General features: G+C 38.6%; 1 protein-coding gene across 4 annotated transcripts in view; it reads left to right on the top strand.

Moving 5' to 3' along the window:
* Nucleotides 1-22,719, top strand: part of RNF111 (ring finger protein 111) — a 115,224-nt gene that overhangs the window by 50,017 nt on the left and 42,488 nt on the right. For all 4 annotated transcript variants that reach the window (XM_030814489.1, XM_030814490.1, XM_003267041.4 and 1 more), the window contains exon 3: nt 20,620-20,746. In XM_030814489.1, the coding sequence (XP_030670349.1) occupies nt 20,620-20,746 (127 nt within the window). The remainder of the gene's footprint in view (nt 1-20,619; nt 20,747-22,719) is intronic.

Below are 22,719 nucleotides of genomic sequence, written 5' to 3' on the forward strand. Positions count from 1 at the left end.
TCTGGAAAATATTTGCTTCTTGCTGCCCCATTATTAATTGGCTTTTAACTTTATTAGAGACTTCTATTTATGTGTAGAAAGCCAAAATGATATGTTACTTGGGTTATTAGAAAGCCTGTTATACATTTAGTTTTTCCCAGTTGCCAGTGAGGCTGATAATTTATACATTTTGTTTTGTTCCTATAATATTTGTCAGGAACTCCAGATATTTAAAATAACCTAACAGAAGCTAGGTTTGAGAATAGGTGTTAATTTTAGTAATACATTTCTAGGATCTATTCAGAGAACCTTATTGGAACTAATTAACATTTAATAACACTAAAACCTTGGGTTTCCCAATTGATTGTGGATATGAGGACTTCTTTATACTTTATTAACTTTAAAATTAATAGGTATTGCCGGGCACAGTGGCTCATGCCTGTAATCCCAGCACTTTGGGAGGCGGAGGCGTGCGGATCACCTGAGGTCTGGAGTTCGAGACCAGCCTGACCAACATGGAGAAACCCTGTCTCTACTAAAAATACAAAATTAGCCGAGTGTGGTGGCGCATGTCTGTAATCCCAGCTACCCGGGAGGCTGAGCAGGAGAATGGCTTGAACCTGGGAGGTGGAGGTTGCTGTGAGCTGAGATCGTGCCATTGCACTCCAGCCTGGGCAACAAGAGTGAAACTCCCTCTCAAAAAAAAAAAAAAAAAATTAATAGGTATTACAGATTATATCTCCTTCAGTCTTCAAGGAAATGTAAATGTCAAATATGCTCCTAAATAAGAGAGCTTAAGTCAGTCCCATTTTACCACTGAGGAGAAAAAGAAGTTTTGCCTATCTTGCTTTGAAATATAAAGTTTTAAGGCTGTTGTTAAAATAGTCATATGTCTTATTAACTTATTTACATATAAGATATTGAAAAAATGTTAATTTGGAATTAGTGATTATTACCCACATTTCCGGAAAATAATTTTATTCACACAAGCATCGTAGACATTGATGTCTTGGTAATTGCTAGAACCATTTTTTAAGTCATCACAATTTTTGAGAGCATAGGATCCTCATCTGCTTTGTGTGAGGTATGGCACGCACTGACTCCATGAGTGATGCATCACTAGAAACTTTGTCTCAAACTACAAATATCATTTAACCTTATATTAGGCTTTAAAAAATTATCTAATAGCTGTATATGTATATGTTTTCCATGTGTAGTCCATACTGTGTTGACTTTTTAAGCTTTTTTAAAAGTTTGCTTAAAAAGATAATCAAACCTTGAAATTGTAGAGTCCCAGGATCAGGAAATATATCTAAAGCTGTGAATACTTCTATCCCTCTTTTTGTAAAAATAGCGTTGATTGAGTTATAGTTTTTGGTTTTATGATTTTATTTGGGAACTTTTAGACATACACAAAAACAGAAATATGCAATGAACTCCCATATAATCATCATCTCGCTTCAGTTGTTGACATTCTGCCATTCTTATTTCTAACCCCTCTTTTTTTTCCTGGAGAATTTCACAGAAATTGTAGACATCATTTTACTCATAGACACTTCAACACACGTGGTTTAATTCTTTTTTATATATGGCATCATTTCTGTAAACTGGTAGTTAGGTCTAAAAGCTTGGTTAGGTTCAAGTTTAGTTCCGGCAGTACTTTGTTGATGATACTGTGTGCTTTCTGTTGCATCACATATTGAGCTTGATCAGAGGGTTCAGATGTTGTCATTCTGATCCTTCCATTATAAAGTTCCCCTTCACTGTTTTCTGTAATGTTTTTTAGCAGTTATTAATGGTCTTGCCCAGATTAATTTTATTAGGGGTGCAAAATATTGATTTTTTTATTTTTTGAGATGGAGTTTCACTTTCGTTGCCCAGGCTGGAGTGTAATGACACGATCTCAGCTCACCGCAACCTCCGCCTCCCGTGTTCAAGTGATTCTCCTGCCTCTGCCTCCCGAGTAGCTGGGATTACAGGCACGAGCCACCATACCTGGCCAACTTTTTATTTTTAGTAGAGGTGAGGTTTCTCCATGTTGGTCATGCTGGTCTCGAACTCCTAACCTCAGGTGGTCTGCCTGCCTTGACCTCCCAAAGTGCTGGGATTACAGGTGTGAGCCACCACTCCCGGCCTTGATATTCTGATTCTATCATTTTGCTTAGGTTTATTATCTGAGGTTCTTCTATAAGGAAGAACACTTTGTTCATCAGCTAATTGGTTATTCTGAAATTCTGTTCATACAGGAAAGGCAAGATGAATGCTTGATTTTCTTCCTTAATTTACCACTTCACAGAATGACTTGGTATTCTAGCAGCATCCAAAGAGGTTTTTTCACTTTTGAGTATCATTATGAATGCATGAATTTTAGTATATTTGATGGGTTTCAGTTTGTTGCAGTCTTTTTATACTTTTTAAAATGATTTCATCTTTGGCCATTGGGAACATCTTCAAACTGGGTCATTGTCCTTTTGATGCCATCCTAGTAGTTGTTGATAACTTCCCTACTCTCTGATATATCAGCTTGGTGCAGATTAATCTACAGTTCCTGCCCCAGACCTAGAAACAGCTATTCCTTTAAGAACTCCTGATTTTTTTTTTTGTTTTTTTTTTGAGATGGAGTCTTGTTCTGTTGCCAGGCTCGAGTGCAGTAGTGCGATATTGGCTCACTGCAACCTCTGCCTCCCGGCTTCAAGTGATTCCCCTGCCTCAGCCTCCTGCGTAGCTGGGACAACAGGCGTGCGCCACCGTGCCCAGCTAATTTTTTGTATTTTAGTAGAGATGGGGTTTCACCATATTGGCCAGCATGGTCGCGATCTCCTGACCTCATGATCCACCTGCCTCAGCCTCCTCAAGTGCTGGGATTACAGGTGTGAGCCACTGCACTCTGCCTGATTTTCTTTTATTGGGAGGTGACAGAGACTAAAGTCTGGGAATTAAGGTGGTTTCTGCTCTGCTGGGTTGCCAGTGCTTTTGGCTTTTTTGAATTTAACCTAATTTTTTTTAAAGGGACGGTCTCACTCTGTCACCTAGACTGGAGAGCAGTGGTGCACTCATAGCTCTCTGCAGCCTTGACCTCCTGGGCTCAAGTGATCCTCCTGCCTCAGCCTTCTGAGTACTTGGGACTACAGCACATGCCATCTTGCTGCACTAATTTTTAAATTAGATTTTAATTTTTTTTTTTAGAGACGAGATCTTTTTATTTTATTTTATTTTATTTTATTTTTTAAATTTTATTATTATTATACTTTAAGTTTTAGGGTACATGTGCACAATGTGCAGGTTTGTTACATATGTATACATGTGCCATGTTGGTGTGCTGCACCCATTAACTTGTCATTTAGCATTAGGTATATCTCCTAATGCTATCCCTCCCCCCTCCCCCCATCCCACGACAGTCCCCGGAGTGTGATGTTCCCCTTCCTGTGTCCATGTGTTCTCATTGTTCAATTCCCACCTATGAGTGAGAACATGCGGTGTTTGGTTTTTTGTTCTTGCGATAGTTTGCTGAGAATGATGGTTTCCAGTTTCATCCATGTCCCTACAAAGGACACGAACTCATCATTTTTTATGGCTGCATAGTATTCCATGGTGTATATGTGCCACATTTTCTTAATCCAGTCTATCGTTGTTGGACATTTGGGTTGCTTCCAATTCTTTGCTATTGTGAATAGTGCCACAATAAACATACGTGTGCATGTGTCTTTATAGCAGCATGATTTATAGTCCTTTGGGTATATACCCAGTAATGGGATGGCTGGGTCAAATGATATTTCTAGTTCTAGATCCCTGAGGAATCGCCACACTGACTTCCACAATGGTTGAACTAGTTTACAGTCCCACCAACAGTGTAAAAGTGTTCCTATTTCACCACATCCTCTCCAGCACCTGTTGTTTCCTGACTTTTTAATGATGGCCATTCTAACTGGTGTGAGATGGTATCTCACTGTGGTTTTGATTTGCATTTCTCTGATGGCTAGTGATGATGTACATTTTTTCATGTGTTTATTGACTGCATAAATGTCTTCTTTTGAGAAGTGTCTGTCCATATCCTTTGATGGGGTTGTTTTTCTCTTGCAAATTTGTTTGAGTTCATTGTAGATTCCGGATATTAGCCCTTTGTCAGATGAGTAGGTTGCAAAAATTTTCTCCCATTTTATAGGTTGCCTGTTCACTCTGATGGTAGTTTCTTTTGCTATGCAGAAGCTCTTTAGTTTAATTAGATCCCATTTGTCAATTTTGGCTTTTGTTGCCATTGCTTTTGGTGTTTTAGACATGAAGTCCTTGCCCACGCCTATGTCCTGAATGGTATTGCCTAGGTTTTCTTCTAGGGTTTTTATGGTTTTAGGTCTAACATGTAAGTCTTTAATCCATCTTGAATTAATTTTTGTATAAGGTGTAAGGAAGGGATCCAGTTTCAGCTTTCTACATATGGCTAGCCAATTTTCCCAGCACAATTTATTAAATAGGGAATCCTTTCCCCATTGCTTGTTTTTGTCAGGTTTGTCAAAGATCAGATGGTTGTAGATATGCGGCATTACTTTTGAGGGCTCTGTTCTGTTCCATTGATTTATATCTCTGTTTTGGTACCAGTACCATGCTGTTTTGGTTACTGTAGCCTTGTGGTATAGTTTCAAGTCAGGTAGCGTGATGCCTCCAGCTTTGTTCTTTTGGCTTAGGATTGACTTGGCGATGCAGGCTCTTTTTTGGTTCCATATGAACTTTAAAGTAGTTTTTTCCAATTCTGTGAAGCAAGTCATTGGTAGCTTGATGGGGATGGCATTGAATCCATAAATTACCTTGGGCAGTATGGCCATTTTCACAATATTGATTCATCCTACCCATGAGCATGGAGTGTTCTTCCATTTGTTTGTATCCTCTTTTATTTCATTGAGCAGTGGTTTGTAGTTCTCCTTGAAGAGGTCCTTCACATCCCTTGTAAGTTGGATTCCTAGGTATTTTATTCTCTTTGAAGCAATTGTGAATGGGAGTTCACTCATGATTTGGCTCTCTGCCTGTTATTGGTGTATAAGAATGCTTGTGATTTTTGTACATTGATTTTGTATCCTGAGACTTTGCCGAAGTTGCTTATCAGCTTAAGGAGATTTTGGGCTGAGACAGTGGGGTTTTCTAGATATACAATCATGTCATCTGCAAACAGAGACAATTTGACTTCCTCTTTTCCTAATTGGATACCCTTTATTTCCTTCTCCTGCCTGATTGCCGTGGCCAGGACTTCCAACACTATTTTGAATAGGAGTGGTGAGAGAGGGCATCCCTGTCTTGTGCCAGTTTTCAAAGGGAATGCTTCCAGTTTTTGCCCATTCAGTATGATATTGGCTGTGGGTTTGTCATAAATAGCTGTTATTATTTTGAGATACGTCCCATCAATACCTAATTTATTGAGAGTTTTTAGCATGAAGCATTGTTGAATTTTGTCAAAGGCCTTTTCTGCATCTATTGAGATAATCATGTGGTTTTTGTCTTTGGTTCTGTTTATATGCTTGATTACATTTATTGATTTTCTTTTCTTTTTTTTTTTTTTTTTTTTTGAGACAGAATCTCGCTCTTTTTGCCCAGGCCGGAGTGCAGTGGCACTATCTCAGCTCACTGCAAGCTCCGCCTCCCGGGTTCACGCCATTTTCCTGCCTCAGCCTCCCAAGTAGCTGGGACTACAGGCGCCCGCCACCACGCCCGGCTAATTTTTTGTATTTTTTTTAGTAGAGATGGGGTTTCACCGTGTTAGCCAGGATGGTCTCAATCTCCTGACCTCGTGATCTGCCCGCCTCGGCCTCCCAAAGTGCTGGGATTACAGGCGTGAGCCACCGCGCCCGGCCACATTTATTGATTTTCTTTTGTTGAACCAGCCTTGCATTCCAGGGATGAAGCCCACTTGATCATGGCAGATAAGGTTTTTGATGTGCTGCTGGATTCGGTTTGTCAGTATTTTATTGAGGATTTTTGCATCAATGTTCATCAAGGATATTGGTCTAAAATTCTCTTTTTTGGTTGTGTCTCTGCCAGGCTTTGGTATCAGGATGATTCTGGCCTCATAAAATGAGTTAGGGAGGATTCCCTCTTTTTCTATTGATTGGAATAGTTTCAGAAGGAATGGTACCAGCTCCTCCTTGTACCTCTGGTAGAATTCGGCTGTGAATCCATCTGGTCCTGGACTTTTTTTGGTTAGAAAGCTATTGATTATTGTCACAATTTCAGAGCTTGTTATTGGTCTATTCAGAGATTCAACTTCTTCCTGGTTTAGTCTTGGAAGGGTGTATGTGTCGAGGAATTTATCCATTTCTTCTAGATTTTCTAGTTTATTTGCGTAGAGGTGTTTGTAGTATTCTCTGATAGTAGTTTGCATTTCTGTGGGATCGGTGGTGATATCCCCTTTATCATTTTTTATTGCGTCTATTTGATTCTTCTCTCTTTTCTTCTTTATTAGTCTTGCTAGCGGTCTATCAATTTTGTTGATGTTTTCAAAAAACCAGCTCCTGGATTCATTAATTTTTTGAAGGGTTTTTTGTGTCTCTATTTCCTTTAGTTCTGCTCTGATTTTAGTTACTTCTTGCCTTCTGCTAGCTTTTGAATGTGTTTGCTCTTGCTTTTCTAGTTCTTTTAATTGTGATGTTAGGGTGTCAATTTTGGATCTTTCCTGCTTTCTCTTGTGGGCATTTAGTGCTATAAATTTCCCTCTACACACTGCTTTGAATGTGTCAAGAGATTCTTGTATGTTGTGTCTTTGTTCCCACTGGTTTCAAAGAACACCTTTATTTCTGCCTTCATTTCGTTACGTACCCAGGAGTCATTCAGGAGCAGGTTGTTCAGTTTCCATGTAGTTGAGCGGTTTCGAGTGAGTTTCTTAATCCTGAGTTGTAGTTTGATTGCACTGTGGTCTGAGAGACTGTTTGTTATAATTTCTGTTCTTTTACATTTGCTGAGGAGTGCTTTACTTGCAACTATGTGGTCAATTTTGGAATAGGTGTGGTGTGGTGCTGAAAAAAATGTATATTCTGTTGATTTGGGGTGGAGAGTTCTGTAGATGTCTGTTAGGTCTGCTTGGTGCAGAGCTGAGTTCAGTTCCTGGGTAGCCTTGTTAACTTTCTATGTCGTTGATCTGTCTAATGTTGACAGTGGGGTGTTAAAGTCTCCCATTAGTATTGTGTGGGTGTCTAAGTCTCTTTGTAGGTCACTGAGGACTTGCTTTATGAATCTGGGTGCTGCCATATTGGGTGCATATATATTTAGGATAGTTAGCTCTTCTTGTTGAATTGATCCCTTTACCATTATGTAATGGCTTTCTTTGTCTCTTTTGATCTTTGTTGGTTTAAAGTCTGTTTTATCCGAGACTAGGATTGCAACCCCTGCCTTTTTTTGTTTTCCATTTGCTTGGTAGATCTTCCTCCATCCCTTTATTTTGAGCCTATGTGTGTCTCTGCATGTGAGATGGGTTTCCTGAATACAGCACACTGATGGGTCTTGACTCTTTTTCCAATTTGCCAGTCTGTGTCTTTTAATTGGAGCATTTAGCCCATTTACATTTAAAGTTAATATTGTTATGTGTGAATTTGGTCCTGTCATTATGATGTTAGCTGGTTATTTTGCTCGTTAGTTGATGCAGTTTCTTCCTAGCCTTGATAGTCTTTACATTTTGGCATAGAGATGAGATCTTGTTAACGTTGCCCAGTTTGGTCTCAAATTCCTGGCCTCAACTTATCCTACCATGTTAGCCTCCTCATTTGCTGCGATTACAGGTGTGGTGTGAACCACCATGCCTAGCACATTTTGACTGTTTTAACAGACAAAGCTAGGAATGTAAAGATTTTAGAAAAAAATAAATCTTTAAGTGAATATTTCCACTGCAAGTTTAGAATTAGGGTTTTTATATAAGTTGTTGTTTTATATTTGTATTTGTTCTTACACTGAAAACTCTGATTCTTGACAATATTATCCATAGCTTATTTGCCTTGTCCTATATATACCATAAATACGTACACATAAGTGAACTAGTTTCAACACAAAAATTACTTTTAATGGCAAAACCACCATTGCTTTTGCACTAACCTAATACAGTAATTCTAATTAATACAATTTAAGTATTTTGTTTCGTATAGTGCCTTTTTGCCCTTGGCCAGTTTTCTGTGTGGTTATGCCACCAATTTCACATGCATTTGGGTTCATTTATTTCAGGGTTGGCTTTTTTAAAGGTATTTTTTAAAAATTTAATTTCGCTTTTTAAATTATGTAAAACATTTACCTGGCTTCAGAGTCAAAACTTTAAATCAAGATATACCCAGGTCTTAATTTAGTTTTGGTTAATTCTTTCATTTTTTTTCTTCAAAAATATACCCAAAGTACGAGCCCCTTCTCTTCCTCAAAAGTGTCTCTTGCTTTTTTCACTTAATATATACTATTGTTGGGGTATACAGAGATACTGTAGAGGAATGAAAGCATGTATCTCTGTATATCTCATTTCTTTTTATTCCTTTTGTTGTTAAGCTTCATCATACTGCCTTGCATGGTTGTACCGGTTTGTTCAACGAGTCTCGTATTGATGAACAGTTTGCAGACTTTTTTTTTTATTATTATAAATAGCACTGCAATAAATAGCTTTTCTTGACCCAGTGCGGTGGCTCACGCCTGTAATCCCAGCACTTTGGGAGGCTGAGGCAGGTGGATCATGAGGTCAGGAATTCAAGACCAGCCTGACCAACATGGTGAAACTCCATCTCTACCAAAAATACAAAAATTAGCCGGGCATGATGGCTGCACCTGTAATCCCAGCTACTCAAGAGGCTGAGGCAGGAGAACTGCTTGAACCCAGGAGGTGGAGGTTGCAGTGAGCCAAGATCTAGAGTGGGACTCCGTCTCAAGAAAAACAAAAAAAAGTCCTGCAATAAATAGCTTTTTGTATATGTCATTTCATATTTGTTTGACAGGGTGTCTTTGGGATAGAATTCTAGAAGGCAGTTGTTGAATAAAGGATAAATGCATATGTTATTTTGTAAAATATGGCCACATTTTTCTCCGTGGTGATTGTAACCATTTTGAATGCTCACCGGCAAGGGTGCCTGTTTTCTCAAAATCCTTCCAACAGAATATGTTGTCAGATTTTAGGGGGTTTTTGGTCCATCTGATAGCTGAGAAATAGTATGTCAGTACATTTTAAATTTGTATTTCTTTTTTTTTTAATGTGTAATGTGTAACTTTTCATATGTTTTAAAGATCTTAGGTTATTTGCATTTCTTTTCCTGTGATCAGTCTGTTCATGTTTTTTTTTTTTTTTGCCTGTTTTGATATCAGGATGTTGGTCTTCATTCTTCTATCCATTTTTAGAAGCTTTTTATATATTAGCAATGTAAGTCCTGTATAATACACACATTTTTCACAAATTAATTAGTTTCTTGACTTACATACTTTTATGCCAAATTGTTTTTTCTTTTTTTTTCTTTTTTTGAGACAGGATCTCACTCTGTCACCCAGGATGGAGTGCAGCATTGCTATCTCGGCTCATTGCAACCTCAGCCCTCCCACGCTTAAGCGATCCTCCCACCTCAGCCTCCTGAGTAGCTGGGACCACAAGTGCACACCCCCACGCCCGGCTAATTTTTGTGTTTTTTGGAGGGACAGCATTTTGTCATGTTGCCCAGGCTGGTCTTGAACTTCTGAGCTCAAGTGACCCACCCGCTCGGCCTCACAAGGTGCTGGGATTATAGGCGTGAGCCACTATGCCCGTCCAACATTTTTTTTCACAAGTCATATTTATCAACTTTTATTCTTACTGCTTCTGGATTTTGAATCATAATTAGGAATACTTTTTCCACTCCAAAGTTCTAGCAAAACTAGCCCATTTCTCCCCAGTCCTTGTACTTAATTCATTTTTAACATTTAGAGCATAGATGCATTTGGTGTTTATCCTTATGTATAATATGAAAAATGGACCAAATTTTTTTTCATGTGACTATCCAGTTGTCCCCAAACCAGTCATTAACATCTTTTTCCTGTTGACTTGAGATATGCTACCTTTGTCACATGTTAAATTTTCCACATGCATTTGGGCCTGTTTATGGAGTTTTTACTCCATCTTATTGCTCTCTCTGTCCAGGTACAGGAAGAACACTCTTTTAATTATAGAATCTTTAATGTTTTCCTAGATATTGTTGTTTGTTCTTCCAAGTGAGCTTTATAATCAGTTTGTTTACATGGAGGTGTTTGGGGGTGGGGAGGTCTGTGATGGTATTTTTATTGGGATTGCATTTGTAGATTACATTACAGAGAGTTGGTATCTTGGGATTTTGAGTCCTTGTATTCCAGAATATGGGATGTCTTCATTTGTTGACGTCTAGTTTTGTATCTTGCAGAGAGCGTTTTATGTTTTTTTAAAAATTATGGAGGTATAATTAACTACTATAAAATTCATTTTAACTACTATAAAATTCATTCATTTAAAGTGTACAATTTAGTTTTTTTTTTTTGAGACAGGGTCTCATTTTGTTGCCCAGGCTGGAGTGCAGTGGTGTGATCTCTGCTCACTGCCACCTCTGCCTCCAGGGTTCAAGTGATTTTCCCACCTCAGCCTTCCAAGTAGCTGGGATTACAGGCACCCACCACCACACCCAGCTAATTTTTGTATTATTTGGTAGAGAAGGGGTTTTCACCATGTTGGCCAGACTGGTCTTGAACTCCTGACTTCAGGTGATCTGTCTGCCTTGGCCTCCGAAAGTGCTGGAATTGCAGTGTGAGCCACCGCACCCAGCCCAATTCAGTAATTTTTTAAAGTGTATTTAGAGTTGTGCAATAATCACCACAATACAGTTTTAGAATATGTTTATCAATCCCAGAAGATCCCTCCTGCTTTCTTAATGTCAGTCTCTGTTCCTACTTTCATTCCCCTCAACCTCTGATTTGCTGTATCTACCTACAGATGTGCCTTTTGTGGGCATTTCATATAAATGAAATCATATAATATATGGTCTTTACTGTCTGGCATCTTTTACTTAGCATAATTTTATTTTTTGAGGCAGGTCTTGCTCTGTTGCCCAAGCTGGAGTGCAGTGGCGATCACAGCTCACTGCAACCTCTGCTTCTCAGACTTAAGCAGTCCTCCTATCTCAGCCTCTCGTAGCTAGGACTATAGGTGAATGTCACCATGTCTGGCTAATTTTTGTATTTTTTTGTAGAGATGAGGTTTCTCCATGTTGTCCAGCCTGGTCTCTGACTCCTGGGCTCAGGCAATCCACCTGCCTTGGCCTCCCAAAGTGCTTGGATTACAGACATGAGCTACTGGGCCCGGCCTAAGTTAGCATATTTTTTTGAGATGGTTAATCCATGTTGTAACAGGTATCAGTAATTAGTTTTTATTTTGTTAGTTATAGTATTCTGTTATATAGATATACCACATTTTGTTTATCTAGTTGTCAGTGATGGCATGTTTTTTTGTTTGTTTTTTGTTTTTTGAGATGGAATCTTGTTCCGTTGCCCAGGCTGGAGTGCAGTGGTGTGATCTCGCTCACTGCAACCTCCACCTCCCGGGTTCATGTGATTCTCCTGCCTCAGCCTTCCAAGTATCTGGGATTACAGGCGCACACCACCATACCCAGCTAATTTTTTGTATTTTTAGTAGAGATGGGGTTTCACTATTTTGGCCAGACAGGTCTTGAACTCCTGACCTCGTGATTTGCCCGCCTTGGCCTCCCAAAGTGTTAGGATTACAGGTGTGAGCCACTGCAACTGGCTGGAATTGTTTAAGTGATTTATTCCTTGTCTGGGCTCTGGTCCTACTTGTGTTTCTGCACTGCCATTAGTCATGAAGATGAGATACGACATCTATAAGGCTAGTGAGTAGGCTCCTGTAGGTAGGTAGAGGTCAAGGGCATTTTGAATTGTTTCCAGTATTTGCTCTTGTGAAAATGCTACAGTGAACATTTGGGTACAAATCTTTGTGTACATATATGTTTTCATTTCTGTTGGAAAGATACCAACAGAGGAGTCCCAAAGTGGAGTCATTTGCTGTAACTTCAGTAACTTTAATTGTGACTATAAAAGACAGGAGCGGTGGCAAAAGCATCTGGTAGCAGGAAAATGCTTTTGATAGTAACTAGGCACCCACATGTTTAGTAGGTATGGTAACATGATGTCATTTATGAAAAGAATATGAGCTTTAGAATTGGAATTAGCTTTGAATTTTAAGTGTTGCTTATTGTTTTCTTGCAAGTCACTTAAACTTTCTAAGCTTCAGTTTCTTGATGAGGCTAGACATGCATAATACTATATATGGCACAAAGTTTGTGCTTACAGATTGGAAACTATGTTTTTTTGAGGGGGGGTGGGGGAGACAGAGTTTTGCTTTTGCCGCACAGGCTGGAGTGCAATGGTGCAATCTCCGCTCACTGCAACCTCCACCTCCCAGGTTCAAGCGATTCTCCTGCCTCAGCCTCATGAGTAGCTGGAATTAGAGGCACACATCACCATGCCCAGCTCATTTTTGTATTATTAATAGAGACGGGGTTTTGCCATATTGGCCAGATTGGTCTCAAACTCCTGACCTCAGGTGATCCACCTGCCTTGGCCTCCCAAAGTGCTGGGATTACAGGCATGAGCCACCACGCCTGGCCATGGAAACTCTTCTTATTGTTAACATCATTCCAGTCTTAAGGCACAGAGGGACTAAGGCGATTGGTGAGCACAGTGGCTAACATTGCTTATTGCTGATGCCAAGAGAATCTGTGATCTCTTACCAGGAAATAGAAATGGACTTTGAGGAGTTCATAAAGAACTCTCCAGAGAAACCATTGTTTTTGTTATCATTGTTATACTACTCATATTCTTTCTAGCCTGGTAGCCAGAGAAATATGTTATTTTTCTCATGATGTTTTAAAAGCTATAAACAACCTAACTAACCTTTAAAAAAAAAATTCAAAGAAAATCACCCACAGTCCTACCACTGTCTTAGCCATACTCGTTTTTTATCCTTTAGTATTTCTAAATGTAAAAGATAAAATGAAAATAAAATTGACCCAGTAAGAAGTGACCTATTCTCCTGATTTTCTTTTAAGCTGTGCTATTTAATAAGAGTAACTTTATAATTTTTGAAATATTTCCCTTTTTAAAATTTTGGTTTAAATAACTGTTATCCTAGAAAACACTGGATTGTAGATGCCAAAATGTTGCCTGTTGTGAATATGCTTTAGTTATATAATTTTTATGTATTATGTTCAAGTTGTGCATAAAGTCCTTTTTAGAAAAATAATATATTTAAGCAATAGAATAAGAGTGCCTGAGCAAGCTATTTATGTACTTTTAGTTACATAATCTCTGTATTCATAAAAAGTTATATAAATTGAATTTTCATGCATTAGCAAAGCTAACTTTGTATCATTTATCATTGAGGTTTCAAAATGTTACATAAGCCATGTAAAAGGTGTTCGATAATGTTAGCTTGTTTTTTACAGTTTTTTTTTTTTTTAGTCTTTTTTTTTTTTTTTTTTGAGACGGAGTTTTTGCTCTTGTCACCCAGGCTGGAGTGCAGTGGCACGATCTTGGCTCACTGCAACCTCTGCCTCCTGGGTTCAAGTGATTCTCCTGCCTCAGCCTCCCGAGTAGCTGGGACTATAGGTGCCTGCTACCACACCTGGCTAATTTTTGTATTTTTAGTAGAGACGGGGTTTCACCATGTTGGCCAGGCTGGTCTTGATCTCCTGACCTTGTGATCTGCCCGTCTTGGCTTCCCAAAGTGCTGGGATTACAGGCGTGAGCCACTGCGCCTGGCCTTAGTTTTTCCTCTTTTTAAAAACAGGTTTTAAAAGAAATTTTTTATACAGATAAGTGGAGAAAAATCATAAATAAAGTTGACATGTAGATATAACTTTTCTCCATGTCAAACTGGTAATGCCCAGTTTATGGGTTGAAATAAGGAAAGTTTTTAAAAAATATGACTTGTCATTGATACATAATGCTTTTAGTTTTAAATGTACTTGTACCACCATACTTAATTCCATATTTAATAATTTGAGTTAATTAACAAGTAACGTGTCTGCAAAGTCAGTGGTTAGCTGGATTAGTATCTCAAGGTTCCTTTTGTACTTCTACCTTAAGCTGCATTGTGTTCATGATTATGAAGCAAGAGTTGGAAAATAATTTGGAAATTCAATCTACAATATTATTTTAAATAGCCACTTGGGTGCTACTGTTTTGTTGTTTTTCTGCCCGTAAGATATATTTGCGCTGTTAAAAATGCATTTTACCTCAGTCTTTGTGTGTAATCTTTAGGACTTCAAAACCACTTCAAATATTTTCACATCTCATAACTCCTAATAAATGTTATGTTTTCTATCTAATTGATAATAACATTTTGCAAATATTCCAGAATATATATACAATATTATTAAGTAATTTTTAAAACGTTTCTCTAAATCAGATAATCTTTCATTATCTCCCTTATTTACCAGTGTCTGCGCCTATTTTCTGCTTTTTTTTTTTCCTTTAATTTTTTGAGACAGGATTTCATTCTGTTGCCCAGGCTGGACTGCAGTGGCGCCATCAGGGGTCCCTGCAGCCTCAGCCTCCAGGGCTAAGGTGATCTTCCCATCTCAGCCTCCTGGGTAGCTGGTACTACAGGCACATGCCACCACACTTGGCTAATTTTTTATTTTTTGTAGAAATGAGGTTTCACCTGTTACCCAGGCTGGTCTTGCACTCCTGGGCTCAAGCGATCTGCCCACCTCAGCCTCCCAGATTGCTGTGATTACAGGCATCAGCCTCTGCTCCTGGCCTGTTCTGTTCTTTGGAGTATTGTATATTCATATGCAGAAAAGATAAATTTAGACCTTTTACTTGTTGTCTGACACAGAAATTAACAAAGTAGATCATAGACCTAAATGTAAGAACTAAATGATAAAACTTCTAGAAGAAGGCATAGAAGAAAATCTCAGTGACCTTGGGTTAGACAGAGGTTTCTTAAATATGTCACCAAAATCATAATCCATAAAAGAAGTTGCCAATTTGAACATTAAAATTAGAGACTTTTGTGCTTCAAAAGACGCTATTAAGAAAATCAAAAGGCATGTCATGGACGGGAAGAAAATATTTGCAAATAGTATATCTGAGAAAAGACTTCTATTCAGGATATATAAGGAACTCTTTATTTTTTATTATTATTATTTTGAGACACAGGGTCTCACTCTGTTGTCCAGGCTGGAGTACAATGGCACAATCTCGGCTCACTGCAGACTCGGCCCCCTGGTTTCAAGTGATCCTCCCACCTCAGCTTCCAGAGTAGCTTTTGTCGAGACGAGGTTTTGCCATGTTGCTCAGGCTGGTCTTGAACTCCTAGGCTCAAGCAATCCACCTGCCTCAGCCTCCCGAAATGCTGGCATGACAGGCATGATGGCTCATGCCTGGCCAGGAATTCTTATAATTCAACAATGAGACCAAAAACTCAGATTAAACATGGACAGAAGAACAGACATTTCACCAAAGTGGCTAATAAAATTAGGCTTGGCACGGTGGCTCACATCTATAATCCTAGCACTTTGGGAGTCCAAGGTAGGAAGATCACTTGAGCTCAGGAATTTGAGACCAGCCTGAGCAACATAGTGAGACCTCATTTGTATGAAAAATTTAAAAATTAGCTGGGCATGGTGGCATGTACCTGTAGTCGCAGCTACTGGGGTGGCTGAGGTGGGAGGATTGCTTGAGCCCGGGAGATAAAGGCTGCAGTGAGCTATTATAGTGCCACTGCACTCCAGCCTGGGCATTGGAGCAAGACACTTTCTCAAACACAAAACAGATAAAAACCAGAGTAACTAATAATCACATGAAAAAATGCTCAGCACCGGTAGTTATGGTTTTTATTTATTTATTTATTTTTTATTATGTTTTGAGACAAGGTCTGGTTCTGTTGCCCAGGCTGGAGTGCAGTGGTCCCATCTTGGCTCACTGCAGCGTCCGTCTCCCAGGCTCAAGCTATCTTCCTACCTCAGCCTCCCGAGTATCTGGGACTACAGGCGTGTGCTACCATGCCCAGATAATTTTTGTATTTTTTGTAGAGGCAGGGCTTCGCCATGTTGCCCAGGCTGGATTGAACTCCTTAGCTCGAGCAATCTGCCTGCCTCAGACTCCCAAAGTGCTGGGATTATAGGCATGAACCACTGTATCCAGCCTACTTATTTTAGAAATGGTTATTAAAACCACAGTGAGATACCACATATAGCCACTGGAACAGGTTTAATGAAAAAGAGACAATAATAGGTATTGGTGAGGATGTGGAGAACCTGAAACCTTCATTTCCCTATTGGGAATGTAAAACCGTAGAGCCACTTAGGGAAACAATTTGGCAGTTCCTTAAAAAGTTAAACAAACTTACCATAGAACCTAGAAATTACATTCCTAAGTATTTACCTAAGAGAAATGAAAGCACATGTTTGTAGGAAGACTTATACAAGAATGTTCATAGCTACTTTATTTGTAATATGCAAAAACTGAGAACAACCCAAATGTCCATCAGTGGATGAATGGATAAACAAAGTATGTTATATCCATATGATTGGATACTACTCAGCAATAAAAAAAGTATGAATATTGATACAACAAATAAATATATTTCAGCATAAATATGCTGAGTGAAAGGAGCCAAAAGTGTATGTAGTATGTGACTCCACTTAACATAAAACTTTACAAAATACAAACCAATTCATAATGACAGAGCAGATCAATTGTTGCAGGGGTATTGGAGTTGGTATAGGGGATGATGACTGACTGAAATAGGTCTTGCGAGCTCTTTTGGGGTTATTGGAAATGTTCTTAAACTGGATTGTGGTGATGACTACACTCCATAAATTTATTAAAATTAGCAAAATGTACACTTAAAATGGGTGAATTTTTTTACACTCGTGAAAATTCTTAATTACAGACATTTGTAAACTGTTGGGTGACATTTGTATTGACAGGTGATAGTAATGAAGAAGCCATTCAACAACAGGTTTGTAAAAAATACAGCAAGAAAAGAAATAGAGCATTACTTTTTTAAAAACCATTTTAACCATTTTTAAGCTTATAGTTCAGTAGTGTTAAGTATATTCACATTGGGACCAGGTGCAGTGGCTCATACTTGTAATCCCAGCACTTTGGGGGACCGAGGTGGGAGGAGGATTACTTGAGCCTAGGAGTTCGAGACGAGCCTGGGCAATGTACTAAGATCCTGTCTCTTAAAAAAAAAAAAATTAGCTGGGTGTGGTGGTGTGCACCTGTAGTCCCAGCTACTCAGGAGGCTGAGTTAGTAGGATCACTGGAGCCCAGGAGATTGACGGCATGAGCGTGATTGTGCCCCTAAACTCTAGCCTGACCCTGTCTCACACACACACACAAAAAGTATATTTACATTTGTTGCGAAACAGATCTCCAGAACTTTTCCATCTTGCAAAACTGGAACTCTATAGCCATTATGCAACTCTTTCTCCTCCCTCTGACTGTGGTTACCACCACTCTTCTGTCTGTTTCTACGCATTTGACTACTTTAGATACTTCACATAACTGGAATCACAATTTTGTCTTTTTGTGACTGGCTTATTTCACTTAGCATAATGCCCTCAGGTTTTATTTTGTTTTGTTTATATAGTTCCTGTTTTGATTTTTTTTTTTTTTTTTTTTTTTTTTTTTTTTTTTTTTTTTTTTTTTGTTTTAGTCCAGGTGTCTTTGATTTTTTTTTTTTTTTTTGGCCACCTAGTATGCCATGAATTCGCAGGTTATAGGTTCCAGCAGTTCAGGCTCCTGTGCATTGGTTCTCACAAAGTGTGCTTTTCTGGGTGGAGAGTGCTGATGCTTCAGTTGTACCTAGGTACCTTTCTCTTTGGCTTCCTTCTTTTTCTGATCTTTTTCCTTCATGTGTTTTGGGAAGCCATCTCAGCTATAGTGCTTTATATGCTCATTATATACATTAATTCTTTTGGCAAGAGTTTTGTTTGTTACAGCAATGCCAACAGCATGCTGGATAACATTGTAACTTCCAGTTTTGCCATGGTAATATTTATGGGCATTCCTTTTCGAACAGTAGCCATTTTCTTTTTCTTTCTTTCTTTTTTTTTTTTTTTTTTTGAGATGGGTCTCACTCTGTCACCCAGGCTGGAGTGCAATGGTGCGATCTCGGCTCACTGCAACCTTTGCCTCCCAGGTTCAAGTGATTCTCCTGCCTCCTGAGTAGCTGGGATTACAGGCGCGTGCCACCATGCCCAGCTAATTTTTGTATTTTTAGTAGAGACAGAGTTTCACCATGTTGGTCAGGCTGGTCTCAAACTCCTGACCTCGTGATCCTCCCACCTCAGATTCCCAAAGTGCTGGGATTACAGGCGTGAGCCACCACACCCGGCACACAGTGGCCATTTTCTTTTCTTTTTCTTTTTTTTTTTGTTTTGAGATGAAGTCTCATTCTGTCGCCCAGGCTAGAGTGCATTGGCGTGATCTCGGCTCACTGCAACCTCCGCCTCCTGGGTTCCAGCGATTTTCCTGCCTCAGCCTCCTGAATAGCTGGGATTACAGGTGAGCACCACCATGCTCGGCTAATTTTTGTATGAGCAGTAGCCATTTTCTTGATGTGTACAACATCGCTTTTTCTTGTAGATTCCTGTGTCTGTGGCCAAAGGAACAACTCCATGTTTTCTAAAAGCCCTAGAGAACAAATTGGAGGTGCCTCTTTTCTTTTCCTTTGTGTTTGTCATCTTGGTGAATTATTGGAAGATGGTGGTTTCTGGCGAAAGGCCAGATTAAATGGTTGAATTTTAAAGTATGTAAATTGTACTTCAAAAAAACTATTTTAAAAAGTAGACTTACCCTGACACTAGACTCTATGTCAAAGGGGTTGAATAGTTTCAAAATGGACCCTAAAATATGCGTAATATTTAAGAGAAGTATCAAAAAATATTTTAACTGCATTATTGAGGTATGATTAGTATACTAAAAGCTGAAGGAAGGTGGTGTATATACCTTGATGTGTTTGGAAAGAGGTATAACACCTGTAAAACCATCATTACAATCAATGCCATGGACTTATATCCATCACCTCCAAAAATTTCTTCCTGTCCTCTTACTTTTGTTTCCTTTTTTGGTTAGAGCACTCAATGTGATATACCCTTTTAGCAAAGTTTTAAACATACAATATGTTATTGTTAATCATAGACCCTATGTTGTGCAGTCAATTTCCAGTACGTATTTCTTTTGCATAACTGAAAATTCGAGGAGGTATCAAAAACTAATGGGATAAAAGAAAATATTTTTCAATAAATGTTTTGGTGATAGCTAGTTAGCTGTGGAGAGACAGAGCAGGATTCTATTTATATAATCTTATCTAATGTCATAACAAAAATCAGTTCTAGATACAGTAATATAAAGAATATTAAACAAAGACTTGGACCAAGTCTAATGTAATACGTATCCATCTTCTAAATAAGGATGCACTTTCCAAGCTTAGAATGATTTAGAAAAGAACAGGCATTTAAAAATGACAAATTTTGGACCGGGCGCGGTGGCTCACGCCTGTAATCCCAGCACTTTGGGAGGCTGAGGAGGGCAGATCATGAGGTCAGGAGATCGCGACCATCCTGGCTAATACGGTGAAACCCCGTCTCTACTAAAAACAAAAAAACAAAAAAACAACAAAAAAATTAGCTGGGCCTGGTGGCAGGTACCTGTAGTCTCACCTACTTGGGAGGCTGAGGCAGGAGAATGGCGTGAACCCAGGAGGCGGAGCTTGCAGTGAGTGGAGATCGAGCCACTGCACTCCAGCCTGGGCGACTGAGCGAGACTCTGTCTCAAAAAAAAAAAACAAAAAACAAAAAAAGACAAATTTTGGCTGGGTGCAGTGGCTCACGCCTGTAATCCCAGCACTTTGAGAGGCTGAGGGGGCTGGATCACTTGAGGTTAGAATTTCAAGAAAAGCCTGGGCAACATGGTGAAACCCCATCTCTACTAAAAAATTAGCCTGGCATGGTGGTGCATGCCTGTAGTCCCAGCTACTTCGGAGGCTGAGGCATGAGAATCACTTGAACCCAGGAGGCAGAGGAGGTTGCAGTAAGCCGAGATCATCCCACTGCACTCCAGCCTGGGTGAGTGAGAAACTGTCTCAAAAAATAAATAAATAAATAAATTAAATAAATGACAAATTTCATAACATAAAACTAAAAAGCTAACTAAAAAAAAACTAAAAGTTTTCTTAAAAGAATATATCACCTAAATGAAAACAACCTTGGAAAAAGCATAAAGCTACTGTAATTACTTTGAGCTATTAAAGGGTTAATATTCCTATATAATGGAATATGTTATACAAGATCTATAATATACTACAGATATTACAAGGTAAATATCTATATAGATCTTACAAATAATGTAGAAACCACTGAACATTTGTAATGAATACACCAAATCCATAGAAGAGGAAGTAAACATGCAAAGAAGTATAGATGAAAACGGTGATTACCATTTTTACTATGTGTGTTTTTCGCTCCTTGTGTATTTTTTTAAAAAACCTTTTTGACAGATAAGATTTTTATTTTTGCAATGAATTTCGTGGTCTTCAAAGTCAAAATAAAAATTTCTGCCTAACGATTAGCTGACAGGAAGATGCCTTTAAATGTTTTTTCTTTTTGTTTCCAGGAAGTATTGATGAAGATGTTGTGGTGATAGAAGCTTCCTCCACTCCCCAGGTTACTGCCAATGAAGAAATTAATGTTACCTCAACTGACAGTGAAGTGGAGATTGTAACAGTTGGAGAAAGCTATCGGTGAGATTTTAATTCTTAGTTAAATGTTTGAAATATTAAATATAAATATTAAACATATTTGTGCTGCAGATATTTGCATCTTTTTATTTATTTATTTATTCTTTTTGAGACCCAGTTTGAGTATGCATATATCAGATTAGTGGATTTTTTTTTTTTTTTTCTCTGTAAGAGACAGAATATTGCTATGTTACTGAGGCTGGACTTGAACCCCTTGGCTCAAGTGATTTTCCTGTCTCATTCTCCATAGTAGCTAGGACTGTAGGCACATGTCACTAAGCCTGTCTAGATTCGTGGTTTTCAAAGCAGGCTGCATTAAACTCACCTGGAGAGATAATAAAATAAAGCTATATTGTTGCCCAGACTCTTTCCAAGACTTGAGCTAGAATTTTAGAGGTTAGTCTTTTTAAAAGCACCCTAAGTATACAATGAGAGTTAAGAGTTAATGCTCTGAATAAACAACAATTTTACTTAGTGTTTTATAAAATTCTGTTTTTTTAATGATATGGAGAATTGATCTCCTTTGAAATTTAGATGTGAATAATACATAAATATTGGGGATGGTACCAAAATTAAAAATGAAAAAATATTAAGGGGTTTGATGTTGAAATAGCCCTTTCTGTTAGAATCTACTTGTTTCAATATGTTACTCATTGATACCAGTGAAACTTGTGCTGTTACTGTGTTAGGGCACCGTAATTCAAAACATATGTTTTGATTCTTTGTCCTTCACTCAGTAATGTTATCGGTGCTCTGAACTAACACATGAATGAAACATCCTTATCTGTTTTTATAAGTAACTGGAAAAGACATTGCCCTATTGCAGAATCGCTTTGACTCTCCTTCCAAAATATCAACTCCTAACACTGCATTCATCTTATACTTTAGGTGATTGTAAGTATCGGTAATAATAGCAATAAAGAGTTGCTTTGTTACATTTGATACACCAAACTAATAATCTAACGGATGAATCTTAATTTTTGTGTTGGAACGAATTTAGAAGTGCATTTGCTTATTGCATGTTAATATGTTACTGATTTTAAAAGTATATATTCGTATTTCTGACATCTGTTACAAACACTTAGAACATGCTTTTCCACTTGCCATTTTAGCATTGAAGTGCTACTTCTAAAGGCATGGAAGTGAGCATTCTATAACATATCCTTGTTTGTTTTAATTTTTATATGATTTTCCCCAACTCTGAGTAAAACTGGTAACTAGTATTATGTACCACACCTATCCTGTGACTGTGCATAGTGCTTGGTACAGCATTGACTCAATTTTTATGAGCTGTAAGGTCTACTGAAATTACAGACCTATTTTTCCTTGTAGGACTAGAGATCTTGTTTTGGACATGGTTGATGTCAAGCAGATGCATTTACCTGAGTAATAGACAATGATCTTGAAAAAGACCCACAGTGTACATGACCCATTGTTATATTTCTTATTGTTATCTGAGATATTAATTTTGTTATTGTTTAGCTGGCTTTTGGCCCTTTAGTTTATTTTACTTATTTATTTTTTAAGACAGAGTATCCCTCTGTCACCGAGGCTGGAGGGCAGTGGCGCCATCTCGGCTCACTGCAGCCTCCGTCTCCTGGGTTCAAGCAATTCTTCTCCCTCAGCCTTGTGAGTAGCTGGGATTACAGGCATGAGCCACCACACCTGGCTAATTTTTTTTTGTATTTTTGGTAGAGACGGGGTTTCAGCATATTGGCCAGGCTGGTCTCGAACTCCTGACCTTGTGATCCACTTGCCTCGGCCTCCCAAAGTGCTAGGATTACAGGCGTGAGCCACCACGCCTGGCCTGGCTCTTTCATTTAAGAGAGTATTTCTGTGTTTTAGAGTCTTTTGTGTCAGGATTTGACAGTTGCTACTAATCATGGTGGCCACTAATACCTCCTTGAGACTTCCTCATACATTCAGTTTTTTTGCAGTTGCTCCATCTAGTAGAATATGATGCTTTCACAAAAGTA

This window comes from Nomascus leucogenys, chromosome 6 (genome assembly GCF_006542625.1).
Source record: "Nomascus leucogenys isolate Asia chromosome 6, Asia_NLE_v1, whole genome shotgun sequence".
NCBI lineage: Eukaryota > Metazoa > Chordata > Mammalia > Primates > Hylobatidae > Nomascus > Nomascus leucogenys.